The sequence below is a fragment of the Perca flavescens genome, chromosome 12 (assembly GCF_004354835.1).
Source record: "Perca flavescens isolate YP-PL-M2 chromosome 12, PFLA_1.0, whole genome shotgun sequence".
Lineage (NCBI taxonomy): Eukaryota > Metazoa > Chordata > Actinopteri > Perciformes > Percidae > Perca > Perca flavescens.
This window is the reverse complement of record NC_041342.1, coordinates 32318961-32343097: the sequence shown is the minus strand read 5'-3', so window position 1 is coordinate 32343097 and position 24137 is coordinate 32318961. Positions and strand designations below refer to the sequence as shown.

At 42.2% G+C, this 24137-nt stretch overlaps 1 protein-coding gene across 2 annotated transcripts in view; it reads left to right on the top strand.

The window, feature by feature from the left end:
* Window positions 1-2900: 2900 nt before the first annotated feature.
* hhla1 (HHLA1 neighbor of OC90) overlaps window positions 2901-24137 on the top strand; it is a 33857-nt gene continuing 12620 nt past the window's right edge. For both annotated transcript variants that reach the window (XM_028593684.1, XM_028593685.1), the window contains exons 1-13: window positions 2901-2979; window positions 3975-4060; window positions 5487-5595; window positions 7208-7264; window positions 9140-9220; window positions 11762-11845; window positions 12196-12279; window positions 15240-15323; window positions 16486-16542; window positions 17955-18035; window positions 19432-19464; window positions 19573-19662; window positions 20135-21340. In XM_028593684.1, coding sequence (XP_028449485.1) covers window positions 3986-4060; window positions 5487-5595; window positions 7208-7264; window positions 9140-9220; window positions 11762-11845; window positions 12196-12279; window positions 15240-15323; window positions 16486-16542; window positions 17955-18035; window positions 19432-19464; window positions 19573-19662; window positions 20135-21340 — 2041 coding nt within the window. In that variant the 5' untranslated portion in view covers window positions 2901-2979; window positions 3975-3985. The remainder of the gene's footprint in view (window positions 2980-3974; window positions 4061-5486; window positions 5596-7207; window positions 7265-9139; window positions 9221-11761; window positions 11846-12195; window positions 12280-15239; window positions 15324-16485; window positions 16543-17954; window positions 18036-19431; window positions 19465-19572; window positions 19663-20134; window positions 21341-24137) is intronic.

The following is a 24137-nucleotide window of genomic DNA, read 5'->3' as shown; positions in this document are numbered from 1 at the left end:
CATAGAAAAAGTAGTTTTTCAATTCCTGTCAGTGTGACATTAACGATTAAAGTTTTGGCTAGAGACGTGGCCTATTTTTTATTATGCATTTGATTGACTTGTGTTTACATGTTTCATATTTCTAAACAGCTTATACTATCTTTTCTGTTTTTCGATTCAGGAACACCCGCAGAAAGCATGCAAATCCTGTTTTATTTCAAGCCCAGTTTAATGAGCATGAGAATGAAAACCCACAGTGGGAAGGGATTGCAGCCACAATATGTGTGTGTGTGTGTGCCAATGATTTCTTTACTCCTTAATTCATTTAATTTCATTCTTGTTATAATTATTAGCTAAAAGTCTGTGTTTCTTTTCCCGGGGGGCAGCCGTTCCCAGGCCCTCAGCAGCCCCGTTTCCTCCTCTGTCAATTACTGCTGTGTGCCTCGATGTGTCCCAACGTGAATGCCAAGGCGCTACAAAGTGCCCACCAATCCCCCGTCATTAAGCACTCGCATTCACTTCTCTTATTCACTGATCTTCCCCACGGCTCGTATGTCACTCCAGCGGCTTATTACGGCCATTTACCTACACTGCAAAAAGTGTCCCTCTGAACAGCTAACACTGTACCCTCCCAAAATATATAAAAAAGCTTTGTCACAGCAGTGACGTGTCCAGGTTAATCAAAACACAATATGTCGGTAATGTTACTTTACAGGCCAGCTGATATCAGGCTAAATAATAATTCTGACCACAACTATCCCTTTATCGGGTAATTATGGAAAGCAAACAGCTCAAGCTTGGGTGATTTTAAAATCATTTAAGTTGCAAAATTCAAATCAAGAACATGTCCAGAAAGTGGAGTTTACATACACAAATAGGTTTGCAAACTTTTTTTTCCACACTATTGGGTTTAGAATATTAGCAATATAGCATTTAAATGCAGAATATGTAATTTTCTGCCTCTAGTCTGGCAATAGTAGCAAAGCAAACCACTTGAAAATCGGTTGGAAATTCAGCGAGAAATTATGATTTTAATTGTGAAAAAGACCTTCTGCCTGTGTGACACACATTCATTAGCAGGCACGGCATGTCCGTACCAATATGGCGGCCGCGGCGACGTATCGTTCCAAATGCGGTATCTACGTATAAATCTACGGTTGAGCACTATGGGCTTCCATACACGTCTTTACTGGTTACTATCGGTTACTGGTTGGTGAGAGATGGTGGGCGGGCCTTCAGGTGGATGGTTGGAGCAGCTTATTGGACAGCAGCTTCCTGAAACGAGGAACCAAACTGACACATTCCAGTCTCAAGCATTGACATATATATAATGGACCAATAGACCCCGTTGCTCTGGACGGAGACCAGTGAAGGATATCAGAAGCTCTTTTCCGGTGATCTCTTGCTTTACCGCGCAGCCTCCAACTGACAGAGACAACGTAGATGTGAGTGAGCAACCTGTCTGAAAGTTGTAAGTCTTCTGGTAGCTGTGCCAAGAGAAATCTCAATCATTCCCGATCTTACAGAGACGGAGAGCGTAGGTATATGTAAGGAGATAACATAGACACAGGCTAATTATTGATCACTAACATGCTAGTTAACATTAGTAATTAAACCTAAACAGCTAATGTAAGTCCAAACTGCCTGTGAGCTTCTCCTGTACTATACGGTAATTCCTCTACTGTGGGACAGTAAGTCTTGTGGTTATGACACAATCCTATTTATATAAAAGCGTCTGCTACGGAGCCATAACGTGAGATACAAGGTAATGGAGCCTTTTATACATTGTCGTGTTTCTTTAGAAATAAACAACGGACTAATATAGTCTTTAAACGCTTCAGATGTAAAGTTATTTGCTGTCAAGTGACGTAAAAAAAAAATGGCGGTCAGTGGCATGCTAACAGGAGGTGATCGCTTTGTAGCAACAAAATGGCGCCATCGGAGATTCGAGTTCTGAAGCGAAGCTTACCCCCTTGGTCTCAAGTAGCCTACATTTTTTTAAATTGAACGCCAGCTGTTAGTATATTAAAAAATTAACCGCTGTGGACACGGCTGCAAATATATGTTCCTACACCAGGTAAGAGAAGAAGTAGAACAAGTTAAAAAGGCCCCTTTCGTGTTTACTACACAAAATGCCGAGCTAACGAGCTAATTGAGGCAGCTGTCGGCTTCATGTTGGCCCATTCTGATCAGAGAGAAAACGGGATGTCACGTTAGTTTCCCAAAAAACGTGCTTAAAAAAACTGATCCAGTTTACTTCTAAGTTACAGGAACCATGCTAACCGTTCACCACAAATCAAAGTCATCATGTTTTTAATGTCAATAAATTCACATTTGACAGACAAATCCCATAAATCACAGCGCTAACAAAAAAAAAGCTGTTGAATCATATGCCCTCTGTAAGCTTTAAAATATATTTATTTGTATCCTTTATTTGTATATTTTAGTCTCTAAAGATGTACAGAATATGTTGTTTTACCTGCTGCATATCCATGTCTGTTAATAAAGAAAAAAATGACAGCCCTGTAGCAAGATTAGCAGGTTCAAAGACAGCCATACACTACAGTAAATATATGGTAAAATCTAGTTAATAACTTACAAATCTGTCTGACAGCAGGGTTTCCTCCACTGTATTGTAACCCTGGTGGCCCTGGGCACGCCCTCATACTCTGCTTCTGACTGGCTAGTAGTCCTTATCTAGGTACTGTCAGGGCACGCCCTCATACTCTGCTTCTGACTGGCTAGTAGTCCTTACCTAGGTACTTTCAGGGCACGCCCTCATACTCTTAAACTTAAAGTAGGTAGCTATGAAATCTGTCCTATAGCTTTTTTAAATTCTCAATTTTGCGATTCCCTCTTTGACTCTGTTATTACAGGGACTATTGGGCTCTCCATTAACGCTGCCATCAGTCAGCGACTGGCACCAACCGGGCCCTTGTAGAAAAAAAGATACTTGCCACCGTGCTAAACAACCTTTCTGGGGGAACCCTGGACAGCAAGGTAATGCTCTGAAAATATTAAAAATATAGCGTCCACTGAAAATTGTGTTTTTAGGTGTCTAAAATGCGTTTAGGCAAATGATACAAGACCGTGTACAGAAACTATCGTAGACTTCAATGGTAGCAGCTCAATCTAGTCGTTCGCGGTTTCGCGGGTATACTGTAAACGTTTCTGTGGTAACAGCGAGTTGGACCAGTCAGAGACCCTGTGGTTATGCTTAGGATTGTGGGTAGTGTAGTCTCCATAAGATTGCGGATAACACGTTTTTCTCAAACCTTGTGTTGTCGTCCTGTTGACCATGCAACTTTGGGTTTTTCTGGGTCGAAATTTCAACGTTTTGATTTTCTCTTTCAACACTTTTCTCGACTTTTTTGTCAATTTTATTCAAATTAGTCACTTTTTCGGCAATTTTTTTTTAATTATGTTTTTGTAAAAATAAATCCTAGGGCTCTCCTCGACTAAAGAAATTCTTAGTCGACTAAACCTGCAAAAGCACCACTTTAAATCTTGTGTTGAAGTTTCTTGGAAATGAGTAATTAAGCGTGAATAAGCATACAAAATGACTAATCGACTAAAGAAATCTTAGTCGACTAAGACCAAAACGACCGATTAGTCGACTAATCGACTAAGATGTGGCAGCCCTACTAAATCCTTATGGAGAAAATTAACAGGATTTTTACTTCGCTGTTGGTGCTCTATTGCTTATCTTCCCTGTCGGTACTCCGGCCTGCTTCTCCAAACTGGGGGGGCATGCCGAACCACTGTCTACTGCAGCTAACACGCCAACTATAAAGAAGTAACTCACACAACAAGCACTTGAGAAGATCCCAACTCTCTCTTTAAGTGTGATATTTTTTGCAGTGGAGTGGGTTAGGGATCAGTGCCCAGCCTGCAGCCAGACACCGTGTTTTGTTGTATAGCTCAGTCAGCTGCCAGCCTCTGCTGTTCAGAGGGGGGGGGACAACAGGCCTCCCCTAATGCTTATCTGACTGTAGGCGTGTGATACATGGGCCGAGGGTTTGATGCTGCCGAGGGATCATCGTCAGCGCTGCACACTTTACAGGAGGGACTCAAGGAGCGGGTGAGTTTCTTGGATGACTTCTATTAGAGTTGTCAGTTTGAGTAGTTTAGAGTAGGTGTGAACAATGGGCTCAGCAGCATCAGAAAATCAACCTTTTCAAATGATCTGTCCCTCTTTACCTCCACGTTGCTCTCTTTCTCAAACACAGAGTAAGCTCACAGGTGTAAAAACGAAGGCAGTACATAGTAATGTCTAGCAGAGCCCTGTTCCTTCGGCTTGAGTCATTTCTTTATGAAAAAGAAAAGGACAACTTGTGTGATGTCAGCGTGTTAAATGGGATTATTTTCTAGTTTCTTCTTTCCTCTGTGACGGGAAACCGAATCCTGCATTTCTTCCCTTCCTCCTTCCCTACGCACTTCCTTTCTTCCGTCTTCTTTCCATCCTTCTTTATTTATTTAATCTTTGTTTGCTTCCCTTCTATCCTGCCTTCTTTCCCTTTTTCTTTCCATCCTTGCCTCCTTCCTTTCATCCTTCCTCTTTTCTTCCCTACATTCTTCCTTATGTTCTTACTTTCTTCTCTCCTTCCCTCCTTACATATTCACTCTAAAGCTTACATGAAGTGTAGAGCTGCAAAGATGAATCGATTAGTTGTCGGCTATTAAATTAATATCCAACTATTTTGATATATTTGATATCCATGAATTAGTTTGAGTCATTTTTTATGATAAAACAGGTAACGTTGTGTGATTCCAGCTTGTTAAATGTGAATATTGTTCTAGTTTCTTCTCTCGTCTGGGACAGGAAACTGAATATCTTTGAGTTGTGGACAAAACGAGACATTTGAGGACGTCATGTTGGGCTTTGGGAATCCAAATGATCCACATTTTTCACCACTTTCTGACATTTTAGACACCAAACAGCTAATCGACCTGTGTTGGTACTCTCAGTATGAATTCAATAATAATATAGTTGTCAATTTGACTGGATGGCGTGGATATGTCACTGTGCAATCATTGACATCCCTTATGGATTGTTATGTAATTGTTTTCTTATTGAAATGTTGAGTGGGTGCCAGGGATAAGATAGAGGGCAGGACATAAAGTATCTAGTATGGGAGCCCATTTTAATAATTTAAGGGCATCAACATGATTTTATTTGGAGAGAATTGGAGAGTTTCTCCGTCCTGATTGGGTCTTATCGGTCATGACGTCTCGTTCTCTGAGACTTAAAGCTACTAACGTTACCATGGCAACTACCAGTAATGGGCGGAGTCTCCACGCTGCCTCCTGTTTATGCCCAGTATACCAGGATGTTGATGAGATATTTTGGTTTGGGCGTGTTGGTTCAAACAGAGATTTATAGTTTAGTTTATAGAAATAAAGGAGCATTTCTCAGTCATTTGTATGCAGCTCAGTCTCCTGAGAAACTCATATTGTGCAAAGGGCTAATATCCAGTTTGTGTGTCTGTGCGTTCCCGTGGTTACAGAGGCGCTTCAGCGGGGTCATGGCGGGCGAACAGAGAGCCACACGGCGGCCACGCCTCGGTTTTATAATCGGCGTCTCCACCATTTCACTCCTCATCCTCTGCAGCCAAGGTAGGACTGCATGACATGTCAGAGCGTTCCTCACAATGGTTTATTATTGTTGCTGTAATTACACTGGTCCAATCACACAAGGCCACGCATCATGAAGACGTCCACATTTTCGTCGTAAGACACCGTGAAAACTACAAAAGAAATAAACACATAGAATACAATGAGTCAGATATACTTCTTTCAGTCATTTTACAGCACACGTGTCAAACTCAAGGCCCACGGGCCAAATCTGGCCCTCGCAGCATTTGATCCGGCCGCATTTCAATTCAGGTTCACAATAAATTTAGGCCCACCTAGTTTTTCTCTCTTTTTCCAAAGTTTTTGTTGACATTTTTGACTCCTTTTCCGGCAGTTTATGCGCATTTTTTCAATGCTTTAGGCACTTTGTTTTAACATTTTGGATGCTTTACTCAATGTTTTGCCACTTTTCCGGAATTTTTTGATGCTTTTACGATGTTTTTGGCACTTTTTCAGACAATTTTGACGCTATTTTTTGGCCTTTTCCAACTTTTTTGGCGCTTTTTTTAAACGTATTTGTCGCTGGCCAAACTTTTTTGGGGCTCTATGAGGCCCAAAATGTAAGTGAGAAGACTACAGTGTATGAGACATGCAATAATAATACAGTCCAAATATTTGACTTTTTAATGTCAATAATCTCTCCATGTCTGGCCCTTGATGTGATTCTCATTTTCCAGCCTGGCCCTTTGGGAAACTGAGTTTGACACCTCTGTTTTACAGTCTCTTAAACACGTTTCCTTGATTAGAACGGGCTCCACAATGTTAGCGTCACAACAGTACAGAAAGTGTATTAAATGCAAAGAAATTACAACAAATATTAAACACAAATATGACAAGGCTGAAACACAAAAGCCCATTTATCCCCAATACAACAGGTGTGGCCTTCGCTAAACTCTGGTCATTTGACCTTTGACCTCAACATCAAAAATGGCATATGTAATAAAGAACAACAAAAACAAAAATTATTTTTAAGGTAAAATATTTTAGATTTTAGATCAAAAAATCCTTTTTTAAACTCTTATTTATTAAAAAAAAATTTAATGTTTTTTTAATTACTGTATGAATTCAAACACTAATGAAATTATCCAAATATAGACTAAACATGAAAACTCAGTAACACTGTCCCTCAGACAGTTACAGCTGCAATGCAAGAGGTTTGAGGAATCTGCATTTTTCTTCTTGTAATTGTTGTATTGTATTATGTATATTAAATATATATAAAGGAGCAAACTATTTGAAAGCCCTTTCAGTTTAATATAATCCAATTGAGCTAAAAATTATTTCCCACATGGTGGTTTTCTTACAGGACTGTTGTATTTGTTTTGATGTAATGCAGTTTCGTGCAAGGCTGCAGCTTGCAGGGGTTATAAAGTCATAATAATAATAATAATAATTATGTTTTTTTTGTATTCCACGTTTCAAAACAATGTTACTATGTGCCTCACAAAAATATTACTATAGCAAAAAGTGGCATGGCACAGAGAGACCAATTCATGCTGAAAAATGCAAGTTCTAAACGAATAAATGAGCAAGGAAATAATGTCCAACATCTTTTGCCTTTTAAACATCTGATATGTGTTTGATTTCCCCACAGCTTCAAGAGACAGGCGACAGGAAGAGAAGCACCGGAGAGACATCCTCGGCTCCACAGGTCTTTCTCATTTCATCCTTCTCTTTCTGCTGTCTGTTATGGCTTATTTTCAGGCTCCACCTGCTCAGTCAAAGGGAAACATGTGAAGTCAGTGCACACAACAAGTTCAATACATACGTCACTGTGACAAAGGAATACAAGTTTGTATTGATTAGGGCTGTCAAAGGATATTTTTTTTTAATCGCGATCAATCGCCAAATTTCTATAGTTAATCGCGATTAATCGCATGTTTTATCACATCACATCACAATTTTATTTTTTTGCATTTCAGAACTGTTTTTAAGTACATATTAACAATGGAAAGCAATTCTTACCAGTGTATCTTGATTGGGAATCAAATGAATGCAAAGAAAGTGACTTTATGAACTTGACTTTAAGATTTGTAATTGTTTCGTATTTATTTACTGTAAACAAAAGAAACGTGTGAATCTGTCATTATTGCACAATTCCTACAAATACCTAACCTAACTGAGAAGGATTGTAACCTTTACATTTTTCTAATAAGGAATGTAACAACTATCCTGGACAGAAAAGGGGTTGGACAATGTCCCAAATGACCAAAACAGTCAAAAAAACGATACAAACAACACAGTCCGAAAACCGTATGCTGATATACATAGTTAATATAGTGTGCAGTAACTCCTAAATAATTTTGATTGCTCACTGACTACAAAAGAACTACAAAGTTTGCACGGCCAAAAAGAACGTTAAAGGTGCCCTGCCATACAAAACCGTTTTTACTTGCATTTTTTTGAAATATGTCAGGTCCATATGTGTTTGTGTTATGTTGTGAATGTGAAAATGAACTGCTACCTCCTCTGTCAGCTCTAGACACTGAACAGAAATAAGAGGAGAAATCAGACCAATCACAAAAGCTGGTCAGTCTGACATCATACTGCCTGAGCTCATTACTATTCATGAGCTCGCCCAGTTGGGCTGGGTAAAGGATTCTGATAGCCAGGCTCTCATTGGCTAGCTGTTAGCCAATCAGATTCAAACAGCTTAGCTTGTTGAAGCAGCATACACATGCACAAGTTGTGCTAAATGATATTGTTTTTGAAGATGAACACTACTACTAACACAAGTTTTAATGCCAGAATAAAACCCCAATATAAAGTGTAATTTCTTTTTTCATTTCTTCTTTTTTTCGGGGACTTAAAGCCTTCGGCGCGACATCATACGGGAGCAGAAATGATGAAACGTTGAACGAAAACTTACACAAGAAAGCTATCACTATCCTCATCCATCCAGTCTTTGTGTTTATTTTTCCGTTGCTCCCGTCTCTGTGTGTACCGCAACGTGTTTTCTCTGCGTGTCTCTGCGACGGGTAACGCTAGACAGCCAATAACAAACCCCATCAAATCTTGGTAGAAGCATGCTGCGTGCTGATTGGCTCACTGACGCTGATGAGATTTACTCCTTAGGTTTTTGAAATTGGGTATTGAGTGACGAGGCATCTGAACCATCCATATTTTAACGAGAAGAAATGTTAATAAATCCTTTCAAAACATTCAGGGGTTCCTGATTTAATAGTCTAATCATCCACTGAGTCCAATTATAAATCCAGCATCAAACAAAACGAATGTGACTGAATACTGAACATCCTACCAATCCAAATGATAAAGTATCTAAATTATATTCAATAAAAAAGACGCCATTGACTCAATAAATGAGACCAGTCCCTTCCCTGACCTTGAGTTATTCCAATAAGTACCACACCCGGGACTAATTCCTCTGGGTAATTGTCACCTTTTATTCTCATTTTAGTCCATTTTTGCACTAATACAGCCACGTTTTCGCTGATGCTGCTAATTTCATAATGGAGATTAAAACCTGAGTATGATATTGACTCTGCCGTCTGCCGTTATTTCCCAGAGATCCCAGCGGAGCACATCGACCCGGCTGCCATCGACCTCACTCCCCTGGTCAATACTCTTATAAACACCAGCCAATCGGGTACGTTGTCATAATATTGCTCACGTGCGGATCAGTGCTGAGCTGTAACTCTTTCATGTATATGTCATGATTACACCACGGCTTTTTTTTTTTTCTCCTACAAAGGTCAAACTGCAGAGCTTTAAAGGAACAGTTCACTCAAAATGACGCAAAGCACTTTCTCACTTACTTGTTGTGGTAATTTATCCCTGCTAGTCTATATCAACACCGTTCCACTTCCGGGATTGCTCCATTGCCGGATTCCGCCGGATTTCATTCATTTTCGGCGGATGTCCGTTATCTTCCTCTGTCTCTGTGTTGGCGTTCTAACCTCCGGCTGATTTGTGAGGACTATGGTTAACTGCTCCTCAGATCTCTGCAGGGTAAATCCAGACAGCTAGCTAGACTATCTGTCCAATCTGAGTTTTCTGTTGCACGACTAAAAACTACTTTTGAACGTAAACATGTTCCACCAAAACAAGTTCCTTCCAGAGGCTATTTAGCAGAGGCATCGTGGCTCCGTCCGGAGCTTAGCCCCGCCCAAGAGGATTGTGATTGGTTTAAAGAAATGCCAATAAACTAGAGCACATTTTTCTCCCATCCAGGAATGCTGTGTCGACTAGCCAGACCTTCCTTTGCAGCGCTGTGGAGGAAGGACAATGCGAGACTACTCCGTGCAGATACAGGGTTTCTGCAGGGTCTTTTAAAGTCGAAAAAAGTCTAACGTTTGAGGCTTTAAAAAAAGTCCTAAATTTGCCGGAGCATTGTGATTTAGTCCTTAAATCATTTTAAACGGGTCTTAATTTCGCTACGTCCATGTAATGCTACTTCTTTTTTTTTTATTACATTATTTTTTGGGGCCTTTTAGGCCTTTATTTTTCTCATGACAGCTGAAGACACGAAAGGGGAGAGAGAGAGAGAGAGGGGGAATGACATGCAGCAAAGGGCGTCGAGGAGTAAACCTCCACATATGTGCGCCCGCTCTACCAACTGAGCTAACCCGGCCACATGTTAACGCTACTTCTAATGCTCATTGAAATGTTCTCTCTTTGATTCCATAGTGTTGTAGTTTTCCTGCGCTATTCCACATATAATTTTCTGTATTATGACTACAAATGAGACCAAACAACTCACAGTATATTGCAGCTCATCAGCTTTTGTGTTTTTGGTGCGAGTTTCTTTCGGATTGTACCGCAGACATTAAACAGATTTTATTCTTTAGCTGTGGGGCAGTGCAAGTTTAGCGATACTTAAAAAAAATGTATGTAGGGCTTGTATTTGAAGCCTACTTATGCAAGGAAGCAATTAAATTCTTCTTATTTTCTCAGGCATTTGTGAAATTATACTGTGTGTGTGTGTGTGTGTGTGTGTGTGTGTGTGTGTGTGTGTGTGTGTGTGTGTGTGTGTATGAATTGGTATGTTCTGTCTGATAAACAGTTTCTAAGAGTGATAATTTTTTTCTTACTTATCAAATGTTTGTCAAAGCAGGACATTTGTAAGTCTATTTTCTGTACATAAAAAGCAACATACAGTTGAGGAATTTATTAAATGTACATTTTCAGGGCACCTGGGTAACTCACCAGGTATATCTGCCCATATATAGAGGTTTACTCCTCGATGCAGCGGCCGAAAGTTCGACTCCGACCTGCGGCCCTTTGCTGCATGTCATTCCCCTCTCTCTCTCTCTCCCCTTTCATGTCCTTTGCTGTCCTATAGAAATAAAGGCCTAAAATGCCCCAAAAATTATCTTAAATAAAATGTAAATTTTCATTCCATGCAATTCCAGCAATTTGGACCAAGGTCTTGCTACGCCACAGATGCTTTCTGGGATGGGAGCAAAATACGCTCTGGGTTGTTTGCATTTCTTTAAACCAATCACAGTCGTCTTGGGCGGCGCTGAGCTCCAGACGCAGCGACGGTGGCTCTGCTAAATAGTCTCAGGAAGGAACTTGTTTTGGTGGAACATTTACACCCCGCAAAAGAAAGCGCCACATCCAATATTAAATGAAGTTAACTGCTGACACAATTAAAAAAAATTAGCTGATACATGGTTAAACCTCGTTGGCTCTTACCAATGTATCTCCGTGGTTAGTTCGTCCACAGCAATCCCACCAATCGGTCCCAAAACCTCCCAGTTAGAGAGGAGATGCCCTAAACATATTCTTTGTAAATCTTTACAATCATTCCCTGAAAGGACCAAGAAGACCTGCCTCGTTGCCCCATCCAAATCTTCTTCAAAACTTGAGAATTTCAGCGTGTAGTTTGCTAGCTTCGGAGTTTCCCGAAACAAGGCAGTAAATGAACTGTGGTCAATCCAGAGGCTCAATACTACGATACACTTTACTGTCTAACAGGACAGGGCTAACAGGAGTCCCAGAATATAAAACCAACATTTTTTTGGACATTTGGGTGAACTGAGCTTTTAAAAACCTGGTCTGCCATGTTTCCCTGGTCTGAACCAAAATTAACCACCCCATAGTTCTTGACTGAAACCAACATATCTATAACTTAAACATCGATGATCTTAATATAATTCCTTCCGTGTCTCTTCCTGACCTGCAGGCTCCCGGCAGCTCTTCTCCCTCCTCAGTGTGACGTCCTACAGCTCTCTAGCTCTCCACAAACTCACCCTGCTCGTCTACAACAGTAACTGTTTACAAAGTTCTCCTTCCTCCCAAAGTAACAAGAGCTTAAAGGGTTAGACAGTTAGATAGATATTGGATCTCAATATATTGAGATAAATCAGCTTTACTGGGTCCATTTCTATGATAAATATAACTTTGTCAGTACTGCCATCTAGTGGTTTGGATGTGTAACTGCCTGTAATGAACATTGTTTTGTTTTTTACTGTGGATTTGTTTGGAGGAGTATTATAGCACCACATGTTTGGACATTATAAGTGCTGAATGAAATCAAATGTAATTGGCTGAAAGTAAACTGAACTCTCTGAACTAATGTTGTCTCCTCCTGTCACTCTGTGTTTGTGTGTGTTGCAGTTTCCAACATTAAAAGTTTAGAAAGCAACACGTTCAGGAGAAGATTCTGCTACTGTGTCACAAATGAGACCAACGATCTAACAGGTGAGCACATTGAAATACACATGGGGCCCTATTTTAATCATTTAAGCGCACGACGTGAAGCGCCTGGCGCAGCTGTGTTTAGGGCGTGTACGAATCCACTTTTGCAAGTTTAAAGGTCCATGACATGGTGCTCTTTGCTTTTATATAGATCTTAGTGGTCCCCTAATACTGTATCTGAAGTCTCTTTTATATAGACCTTAGTGGTCCCCTAATACTGTATCTGAAGTCTCTTTTATATAGACCTTAGTGGTCCCCTAATACTGTATCTGAAGTCTCTTTTATATAGACCTTAGTGGTCTCCTAATACTGTATCTGATGTCTCTTTCCCGAAATTTAGCCTTGGTGCAGAATTACAGCCACTAGAGCCAGTCCCACAATGAGCTTTCCTTAGGATGTACCATTTCTGTGTCTGTAGCTATTGAGGAGGAGAGGGGGGGGCAAGGTGGAGGGTGGGGGTGTGGCCTTGACCAACTGCCACTTTGCTCGTTTGAAAGCCATGAAGTCTCTCTCTCTCTCTCTCATGGGTGGGCCAAATTCTCTGGGCGGGCAAATCAGAGAAAGAGGAGGTAACCTTTCCCCTTATGACCTCATAAGGAGAAGATTCCAGATTGGTCCATCTGAGTTTTCATTTTCTCAAAGGCAGAGCAGGATACCCAGGGCTCGGTTTACACCTATCACCATTTCTAGCCACTGGGGGACCATGGGCAGGCTGGGGGAACGCATATTAATGTTATCTCATAAAGTGAAATTTTCATGCCATGGGACCTTTAATAGTGGAAAAAAGGGTCTGTGCCCCAGGCGCATGGATCCAGGCGAATGCCACCAAAACTCCATAATACTATTTCTTAGCTGCTGCGCATCCCAGTGTGTGTTGTGGCGTCACAAGGGGACATGTGGTAGAGGGACGCTATGTTCCTCTACAGGAGTGGCTACCCCATAACAAGATGGCCGCCACCCGAACTACAGGTCCCAGAATGCACCGCACGGGGAGGTGCAAATGCCTCGGTCCCTTGATTAAAACAGGTGCTCATGCCCTGAGAGGAGAGAACAAAGAGAGCAGAGAGCAGAAAGGGTGAGTGGAGAAACCGACATTATAAAAAGAACCTACGTTTCCCGGATTTTGCTCCCAGTAAGCTTATAAGTTGGATTTACTGTTTTGCGTTGGACTATTTTCTGAACAAGACCGCTCTAAAATTAAAACCTCTCTTTGCTTGCAACCGCGTTTTGGCTGTTCTCTGCCCTACACGGCGCCTGCTGCAAAGAAAAACCTCTCACGACCTCATAGTGTGCGCTCGCTGTGCACGAGCCTAGGCGTATTTTACTAATTTGCTGTTAAAATAACAATGAAATGCTGCGTTATTGACTTTAGACCAGGTTTTGTTGGTCAATGGCGCGATCACTTCCCGCTGCCTCAAGATAGCAATACTCACAGAATGCACCTGAACACACCTCCCTGTAAGACCAGCACGCCCAGAATGCACCTGAACACACCTCCCTGTAAGACCAGCACGCCCAGAATGCACCTGAACACACCTCCCTGTAAGACCAGCACGCCCAGAATGCACCTGAACACACCTCCCTTTAAGACCAGCACGCCCAGAATGCACCTGAACACACCTCCCTGTAAGACCAGCACGCCCAGAATGCACCTGAACACACCTCCCTGTAAGACCAGCACGCCCAGAATGCACCTGAACACACCTCCCTGTAAGACCAGCACGCCCAGAATGCACCTGAACACACCTCCCTCCCCAGCACGCCCAGAATGCACCTGAACACACCTCCCTGTAAGACCAGCACGCCCAGAATGCACCTGAACACACCTCCTTGTAAGACCAGCACGCCCAGAATGCACCTGAACACACCTCCCTGTAAGACCAGCACGCCCAGAATGCACCTGAACACACCTCCCTGTAAGACCAGCACACCCAGAATGCACCTGAACACACCTCCCTGTAAGAACAGCACGCCCAGAATGCAGCTGAACACACCTCCCTGTAAGACCAGCACGCCCAGAATGCACCTGAACACACCTCCTTGTAAGACCAGCACGCCCAGAATGCACCTGAACACACCTCCCTGTAAGACCAGCACGCCCAGAATGCACCTGAACACACCTCCCTGTAAGACCAGCACGCCCAGAATGCACCTGAACACACCTCCCTGTAAGAACAGCACGCCCAGAATGCACCTGAACACACCTCCCTGTAAGAACAGCACGCCCAGAATGCACCTGAACACACCTCCCTGTAAGAACAGCATGCCCATGGGCGCACAGATAGGTGCAGGTGCATTTGCTATTTATAGGTGCTGTAGGTAGGATTGTGAAGATCCAGGACTTAGCAAAAAAATTTGAACATCAACAACTTCTCCGTCCCTCCCCCCCTTTCCGCTAAAGGCCCCAACTGTCTCCTAAGCCCCTCCCTCCACAAGGGAGAATGAATGCGTGTGCATGAGCAATGATTGACACACAGTTAGCAACTGGCTTTGCGCTGTGCTGGTTGCAAGATAGGGCCTTTCAAAAAACCACAGCAGCTGATAGGCTCTTCTAAACTGTACATATTCAAGATAATGCGTGTTGCCAGTAAAAGGCGATTACTAAAAAATGGCTTAATCACGGAGCACTCACACTTGTAGATTGGTTCAATGTGATACACAACATTTTTGTCACAGAAAAAATTCACATTTGCTCTAACACTTAAGATGGACGTATTTGATAAATGTTGGAAAGGATGGATTGATTTTATTAGCCCACATAGATGAGATTTTAGGTAATAATGGAACATTGACTCTAACATTACCCACACTGTTTCTTTGCCACACACTTTGTTATGACTAACTTAAACTGCATTGTGTTATTTGTTTCATCTATAAAAAGTGTAAAATGTATGATACTCTGAAAATGTTGACTTGATAGTTCAATAAAAAACAATATATTTTTTTATTATCTCTTTCATCAGACTTTACGGCCATCCTGTTGGATGTGATGGGAAACTCAACCAGTTACCTGCATGAGCTCTTTAAATCTGCCTCCATCTTATCAGGTGGGTGGATCCGAGTTCATCACACGTTTCCTGTTGTTTCCAGGCTGCTCTTCTGTGGTGGAAATTCTAATACATAGTACGTGAAATCTGAAATAAAGTACAGGGCCAGCCTAGAAATCTAGACGCACCCTAGTGGCAGCAAATGTAATTTGCAGCCAGGGTCAGTGTAGCAACTCTCTGTTGGCTTGCGAGCTGGAAAAACCAAACTCTAGCTCTGGTTGGTTGTAGCGCTATCCTGTTGCGTGCAGAGAGAATTTGAAAGACAACCGTTTATCCCGCCCCTCAGATTGAGCCCTGCCAATGGGGAGTTCCCAGACCCAACATCTGGATGTGGGTCTGGCTTGTCAGGCTAGTACAGGGCTGTAGTCAAGTCCACCTTTGTCGAGTCCAAGACCAGAACTAGTCGAGACCAAAGAGTCCAAAGAGACTCAAGTCCAAGTCAACACCAAGTCCAAATGAGAGACAGTCAATACTGAGACCGAAAAAAAAGAATCCTCTTCAAGACCACTCACTGTTTATTATTTATGTGATGAGAGAGACTAAGATGATTATTTAGTTAATTATTTGTAATAATCAAAAAGCAAGTGCATTTACTTAAAATATAAAATGGAAATGTTCCCATTCTTGAACATATTACCTGTCCTGAAGAATTCGTATTACAAAGTGCTCGCTGACATTGTGTCTGTGGCCAAAATGAAACTGATTGATACCTGATGATTGAGGTATATGATGCAGCCAGGTGTGTACCAGGCGACCAATCACAATGCCCGTTCTAGATGGATTTTAAATAGAACTAATACCTGTTTTCTGAACGAACACGATCCATCAATGGTTTTGTTTTGAAGGAGGAAGTTACTTTTTACTAGACTAAGACTTCCAACTTTCAGACAGGTTGCTCACGTCACATCTACGTCTTCAAGCTCAGTTGGAGGCTGCTCAGTAACGCTCAGCCAGCACCGGGAAAGAGACTTCTAATATGGGAGCAGGGTCAAAAGGGCAAGAACATAAGATAACATAAGAACATTCTGTCTGAAACCTTTTCATAAAAGCAGAAACTGCAGATTCAGAAGAGAGACTAGGCAACAGTGTAACACATTAGAAATGTTCCTTCACACCTCATAATGTGATGCAGTGTGTTTTGTCTTCTGTTTGTGTGTCTCAGTGAGCCAGAGGAACAACTCTGAGTGCATTTACATCTGTGTGATGGCAGGTAAGATGGGTAAGTAGAGCTCACTGGATCCGTTCTGCTGAGTTCTCTTTCAAACAGAGCCGCGGTGTGTTCTGCGTGCAGCATCAGCACCGTTTCTACGATTACATTCAGATCCTTTTATGCTGCAAAAGCGCCTTTGTAGACATTGTAGAGATGTTCTGATTAGAGCTGCAAAGATGGATCAATCAATCCTCAACTATTAAATTAGTCACCAACTATTTTGATAGATTTTTTTTTATGATTATTTTTTAGACCTTTTTTAGCCTTTATTTTGATAGGACAGCTGAAGACATGAAAGGGGAGAGAGAGGGGGGAATGACATGCAGCAAAGGGCCACAGGTCGGAGTCAAACCCGGGCCCGCTGCATTGAGGAGAAAACCTCTATGTATGGGTGCCCGGATAGCTCAGTTGGTAGAGCCCTCGTGTTGTCTTCCCATCGACCTGCAACTTTTTGTTTTTCTACGTCCAAATTTTAAATGAAAACCTTTTTATCAACGTTTTGGTGGTCTTTTTCAACACTTTTGTGGCTTTCCCAGATGTTTTTGTCCCTTTTTTCAACGTTTGTCGACTTTTCCTGAGCCTTGTGAAGTTTTTGTGGGTTTTTTTCCGACATTTTTGTAACTTTTTTTGTGACTTTTTGACATTTTTGTCACTGTTTTGTGACTTTTTGACATTTTTTGTCACTTTTGTGTCTCTTTTGTCACTTTTTTGTGACTTTTTGACATTTTTGTCTCTTTTTGTATCACTGTTTTTTTCACTTTAAAAAAAAACTTTTTAACATTTTTGTCACTTTTTTCAAAAAAATGTTTATCAATATTTTTTTCTTCAAATTCTATAAAATTGCCTAAAACACAATTCACAATTAAATCAAAATTCAATGAAAGTAGTGAGCTGATTATTTATTTAACTTGTGAAGAGCGTAGTGAACCATTCACATTTCTTTTTTTTTGGACAATTTGTTTGAAAGAAAAGCCAAATTTCTGATTTAGAAACTTTGAAAATTTGACCCTGAGGACAACAGGAGGGATAATTCAATTAAATGTTATTGATAGTATCAAATCCCAACAGGAGTTATCTCAGGATACTTTACAGATAGAGTAGGTCTTGACCTCACTCTATCATTTACAAAGCCCCAATAAAAAGATTTTGTTCATGTTTCTACAAGTACATTTAGAAATCTTTTGGAGCTACAATAAATGTTTTGTAGTTAGTTACATTTAATGAAAATCCTTTTTATTTTAATTTATGACACAATTTCCATACTCTAAATCATTATTATTGTTTACTGACTGACATAACCTCTAAGATTAGGTTGTACTGATATTGAAAGCATTTGAACTAATACTCTGAGGCACTGGCGGACCATTTGTGTTGCAGAGTTGATAGGGTTTTAAAAAGGTTGTGTGTGTGTTTTTGTCCAGGCAGAGCGGTGCCGGAGCTGTGGGAGGTCGGCTCCGTCACGCCACTCTTCAACCAGACCATTGTGGAAGGACCACACAGAGGTTTGTTCGCCGTACACACGAATGCACTCATCCTATTGTCATTCACTGATAACATGCAACTCAACCACCAGGTGGCAGCATCGACTCAGGAGAGGACCTGGATTTACCAGCACAGGTGTCTCCTGTCATGTTTAAATCCAGGACGCTACATTTATGGAGACTAGTACAGAGCCCGTTCTAAATATGCTTGTTTGGAACAGGCTGATCGCTTGGCCTGTGGTATTGCTGCTTGTAGCCCAAAGCACGTAATGTGCAAGCAGCCTACTACTGACTTACTGTGTACTTCTACTTCAGAGGAAAACATTGTACTACATTTACCTGTCAGAGAACGTTGCAGATTCAAATTTTACTAACAAAATATCCCAATAAAAATGTGGACTAAACAAAGACACCTTGTGAATGATAGAAATGCCTTTTTATTGAGTTTCCTCTCAGGAAAATGCTCTGAGTGAATTTAAGCTGAAGAAAACAACATTTGGATGAGGTGATAGCTTTTTTGCATCAAGAACTATATTTATGACATTATAATCTCAGAGAATATCCAGACTTTCACTCGTAAATGTATGACTTTAATCTAAAAAAATGTTTTTTTTTCCTTGGAATATTACCCCCTTTTCTTTTAGCTACAATGGCCCTGACACGCCGTCGTATGTTTGTAACTATCTAGCTAGTTAATTCTTTTTTGTAAGGACTTTACGCGCAAATTTAGTGATGGGTTTCTAGATAGCTGGTGCAACCCAATCTTGTTTGGAGAATTTGATTCTGTTTCCAAGGGGTTCACTTCCTCCTTCCTACCTTTTTAAGGCTCTGACGCACCAACCCGACGGCTGACCGTCAGCAGAACAGGCAGTCGGACTGATCAGTCTCTCCGAGTTGGTCCAAAAAGTGCCTCAGAACACCGACGCCGACTTGAGCGTACGTTCTGCACGTGGGCGAACGCGAACGCGCCACGTGGGTCTGGCTTCTCCGGAATTTCAAAACCAACCTTAATGGCGGATCGTTTGGAATACAATCTCATATTGTACTAAAATAGTTCACCGAAACGTGTTTTTGAAAACATTTTAAGCGAGAAATAGGCCGTGCAGCTGCTGAATCTGTATTCATTTCAGATCGACAAAGGTCAGTTTAAAAGATTTTCGTCAGATTTTGAGAGGCGTTAGTCAGGCTCCGAGCTAGCACTCCACCAATCAGATTGGTCATTGAGTCCGACCCACGGCCCACCCACCGATTCAACAAGTCAAATCGGCCAAAATGAAGGCCAACAGCTCCTCAGACTGATGACGGCACAGAACACACCAAACAGACTCGACTCACCGACCTCGCCAGACTGTCCGACGGCCGATAATCGGGTTGGTGTGTCAGCGCCTTTACTGAACCTTTCATCTTCCTTTTCCAGTAGGTAACATCTCCTCTATCAGACTTCCTGTGGGTGAGTAACTCAGCACCCTTAAAAAAGTTTATTCAAGCATCTCTTGTCCTCAAGAGGATGCTTCAAGAGCCATAATTCTTGTTTCCAATCGTCTATTTTATGCCCCAGAATGGCACCAACTGCCCAACAATCTGAGTCACATCTCTCCATCTGGGATGAGCTCCGTGTTAACCAGCAGAGTCCAATCCACCGCACATGGTGAGTCCCTGCAGGAGGCCAGCGTTCATGTTTGGCTCATTTCATTTACACTTTGACTCATTTGGTTCAGTCTGAAACCTGCAGACTAGGAATTGGATTCTAATATTATCCAGGATAACTTTTAAATGTTGTAAACAGAAATTTTAAGCAATTCTTCATGACAGGTCACGGTATGTTGTGAATATTTCACAGCTAAAGGGCGTTGTTTGGCCCAACATGAGGCGGAGGGTCGACAATGTCCTTAAGTTAGACTTTTTAATGCACAAAATGTCAAAAGTACTCATCACAATTTCTTTGAATGTCTGATTTTGTCCAATCAAAGATTGATTAATCAAATAATTGACTTATAGACCGCAGCTGGTTAAAAAAAAGTTCAGATTAAATCAGTCAGTGTTGCCAATTTGTCTTCCACCTTATTGAAGATGATGAAGCAGACTGTGTGATCTTTCTCTTCGTCTTTGTTTTTTGTTAGTTTCACCAACAACTATGGATGAAACTGCTGAAACTACCGCAAAGATCACCTCTGCACAGCAGCTGGCAACCTCTCCGCAACTTGTAACTGCGATGCCACAAAGTCAAACTACGGCAGACAGACTGGAGACAACGGCACAAAGAGTAATGACGACACAAAGAGTAATGACGACACAAATGGGGACGACGCAGAAAGTAACAACACAAGCAGTGACGGCAGCACAGACAACAGATATGGAAAAAACTACTATTGCACAACCAATTACCTCAACGCAACCAACCACCATCCTGCAAGTCCCCAATGCATCCGTCACAACAGCTGCAGCTCCAACCACAGAAACAGCTCCACCAACCAGAGAAACGGCTCGGCCTACCACAGAAACAGCTCCACCAACCACGGAAACAGCTCCACCAACCACAAAAACAGCTCCACCAACCACAGAAACAGCTCCACCAACCACAAAAACAGCTCCACCAACCACAGAAACAGCTCGGCCTACCACAGAAACGGCTCCACCAACCACAGAAACAGCTCCACCAACCAGAGAAACAGCTCCTTCAACCAGAGAAACAGCTCCACCAACCACAGAATCGGCTCCACCAACCAGAGAAACAGCTCCTCCAACCAGAGAAACCACTCCATCAACTACAAAATCAGCTCCATCAACTACAAAATCAGCTACATCAACTACAAAATCAGCTCCATCAACTACGGAAACAGCTCCATCAACCTCAAAATCAGCTCCATTAACAACAGAAACGGCTCCATCAACCACAGAAACAGCTCCATCAACCACAGAAACAGCTCGGCCTACCACAGAAACAGCTTCATCAACCACAGGAACAGCTCGACTAACCACAGAAACAGCTCAACCTACCACAGTAACAGCTCCATCGACCACAAAAACAGTTTCATCAACCACAAAAAGGTCTCCATCGACCACAGAAAGAGCTCCACCAATCACAGTAATCACTCCGTTGAGTACAACCCGACTGACCACCTCCTCACTAGTTATTAGTCTGACCCGGCTAACCCCAGCTACACACCAGCCAACAACAAAGACCCAGCGCATGACTTCGACAGTTTACCCCACAAGACTTTCAACTGGGCGTCCCACAGCAGGACCTACGGAGGTTAGAAGGACTACAGGGTCTCTGAGCTGGAGAACCACCACACCCAGCAAGTCTGTGGAAACAGAAAAACCAGGTAAATATTTCTCCGTTCACTAACCCTTACCCTCAGGATTACACAGCAGCTGGGAACCATCACCTTATCGTGGTGGAGAGGTTTGTATGTCCCTATGACACCGAACATCAGATCAAAGTATTCGGCCTTGTTGGAGACCCTGAATGGAGTCCTGTATGGGGCTCCATTAAGGGACGCCATAGTTCTGCTGAGAGACAACGCGCATGTGGGCAATGATGGTGACACCTGGAGAGGCGAAATTGGGAGGAACGGCCTCCCTGATTTAAACCCGAGCAGTTGTTTGTTGTTAGACTTCTAAACTAGTCATGGATTGTCTATACCGAATACCATGTTCAAACCTAGGGCTGCTCATAAGTGTACCTGGTACCGGAGCACCCTAGGCTGAAGGTTGATTAATGATTTTGTGATTGTCTAATCTGAGGCCGCATGTTTTGGACAATCGGGTGAAGAGAGGGGCTGATCTCTCAACTGATCACCATCTGGTGGTGAGTTGGGTCAGGGAGTGTGGGAAGACTTTGGACGGACCTGGTAAGCCCAAACTAGGAACGCCTGGAGGAGGCCACTGTCCAACGGATCGTCAACTAGCACCTCCGGCGGAGCTTAACTGGCATCCCTGTGGAGGTTGGGGGCAGTGAACCCGAGTGGGCAATGTTCAAAGCTTCCATTGCTAAGCTGCTGGCAAAGCTGTGGTCTCAGGGTCCTAGGTGCCTCAAGGGGCGGTCAACCTCGAACACAATGTTGGTCAGGAAAGCCGTTTGACTGAAGGAGGCCGTCTGGGATATGTTATTAGGACTCCTGAGGCAGTTGCAGGGTACCGACAGGCCTCAAGGCGGGGCAAATTTGGCAAAACATTGAAGACCAATAGAAGCTACCGAATTTATCACAATTTTACTTTTTGTGGTGATGCCTCTGGACACATCTTCAGTGATATTCCTGTAATCATACACCCTCCTCCAGGCAACCCATCCGGGGCTGATCAGACCCCAGCTTGTGTCTAGATAGCAAGCTATGCATGGCTCTTCTTCTTTTTAGCCATAGCATCTTAAAGCCCTTTCTGCTACATTGGTGGTACTGCGGATGGCTCTCCTCTTCCTCTCTCCCTCTATGCCCAATTTACTGAAGGCTCTGGCTAAAGAACGGCCTGTGAATCCCGTACACGCTGCCTCTACTGGGAGACACCTCGCTCTCCATCCTCCAAAATTGATTGTAATGAGCTTTCAATTGAATCGAAATCAGAAGCAGGATCAGCGATTCCAACGTCCTTTCCTCTGAAGCATGATTTGGATTTGAGCTGAAAGCAATGGCTTTCACCTGCCCGGCTGTATCTTCTGTATCTTCGCTCAAAGCTCCTCAGCGATCCCTCTTCGATCCTCAGGGCAGGAATAAGAGCTTTGAGACGGCCTTCACGAAGGATGGCCAGAACGACTTCCGGAAGCGAGGAGATATCAAATAATGACTTGGGATCTACAAAGTCCGGGGCGTTTCCAGGACTTGAGGAGGTTCGGGGCTTAGCCCGGACCCATTTAAATAAACGTAATGCAATGCAAAACAGCAATTGGCTTGCCCAATTTGTTAATAGCCAGTGTATGTTCATTTCACCTGCCCAGTTTTGTAAATGTTAGATGGCACCAATATTTGGCCTAATAATAACTGGCCTGGCAACCCAAAGACCAACGTTTTGTTTCCAGATCTGTGTGGCAACATATGATGCGGGGGGTCTGGGTGTCCTCCCCCAGAACATTTTGAGTGTTAAACACTTAATTTCCTGCATTCAGGTGAATTTTAATGGGACCTATTTCTACCTTTTTCTGAATCAATTGCTGGAAATATCTTTATGTAAAGGGAAACATAGGGGACAATTAAAAAAATAAAAACATAACGGAATAGTTTGCAGTAAGGCTCTCAGACATTCTGTATTGCTTTAAACCATTTATTCTCCGGTAGATCGACTTTTCTAATTATATCTGAGTCAGCACACATGTAGCCTCTTTTGTGTCTTTTGTTGAGGCAGTAATCTCCTTAAATGTGTATATGACAATTATTCACCTCAATGATACATTAATTCATTTTAATGAATTAGTAAACTCCTGGACTGTAATATTTTAGATGTGTTTGAGCAAGATTTCTGCTCATGTACAGAACTTTGTGCACATTCAAAATATATCTGTGTTTTCTGTGATTTGGAGGAGTCGTGATATTTTGAGAAAAATAAAGCGATAATAGGCTATTACAAGAATACAGTCACTATATTTCAGAAAATCATCTACCTGCACCATAGTCTGCTGTGCATTACGTGATTGCTCTGCTGGTACGGTAGATCTCAAACCTTCTGACAGACTCAGAGCCCCGTTTTGGTCTGAATGAAACAAAGTTTAGCTAGAGAAGTGGCTGTATACTGCTCCATCAGAGGTGGAAAACCGAAACTACGGCAGAAATGCGTCACATCTGCCGCAGCATGCACAGATCACGGAAGGCGCGCTGCTCATCTCTATTTTAACAGCGAGAGTGGACACTAAGCGTGTGTTTGAGTCTGAATTACATAGGCTATTGTCCGGTACATTTACAATACATTGTACATACATGGTAATGCATTTTATTTATCAACTTTGTGTGCAAAATAGCTAAACTAATGTGACCTAAATGAGAAAATAGTTTTTTTCTTAGTGCATTTTTTAAATATCAGGAAAACATAAACAGAGGTCCTTTTTTTAAAGCTTAAAAACCTCTTCTGTGAGGACGTGGCCACTGTGATGTGTTTTTCACCTGAGAATTAAATGCAAAATAGTGATTAATGACC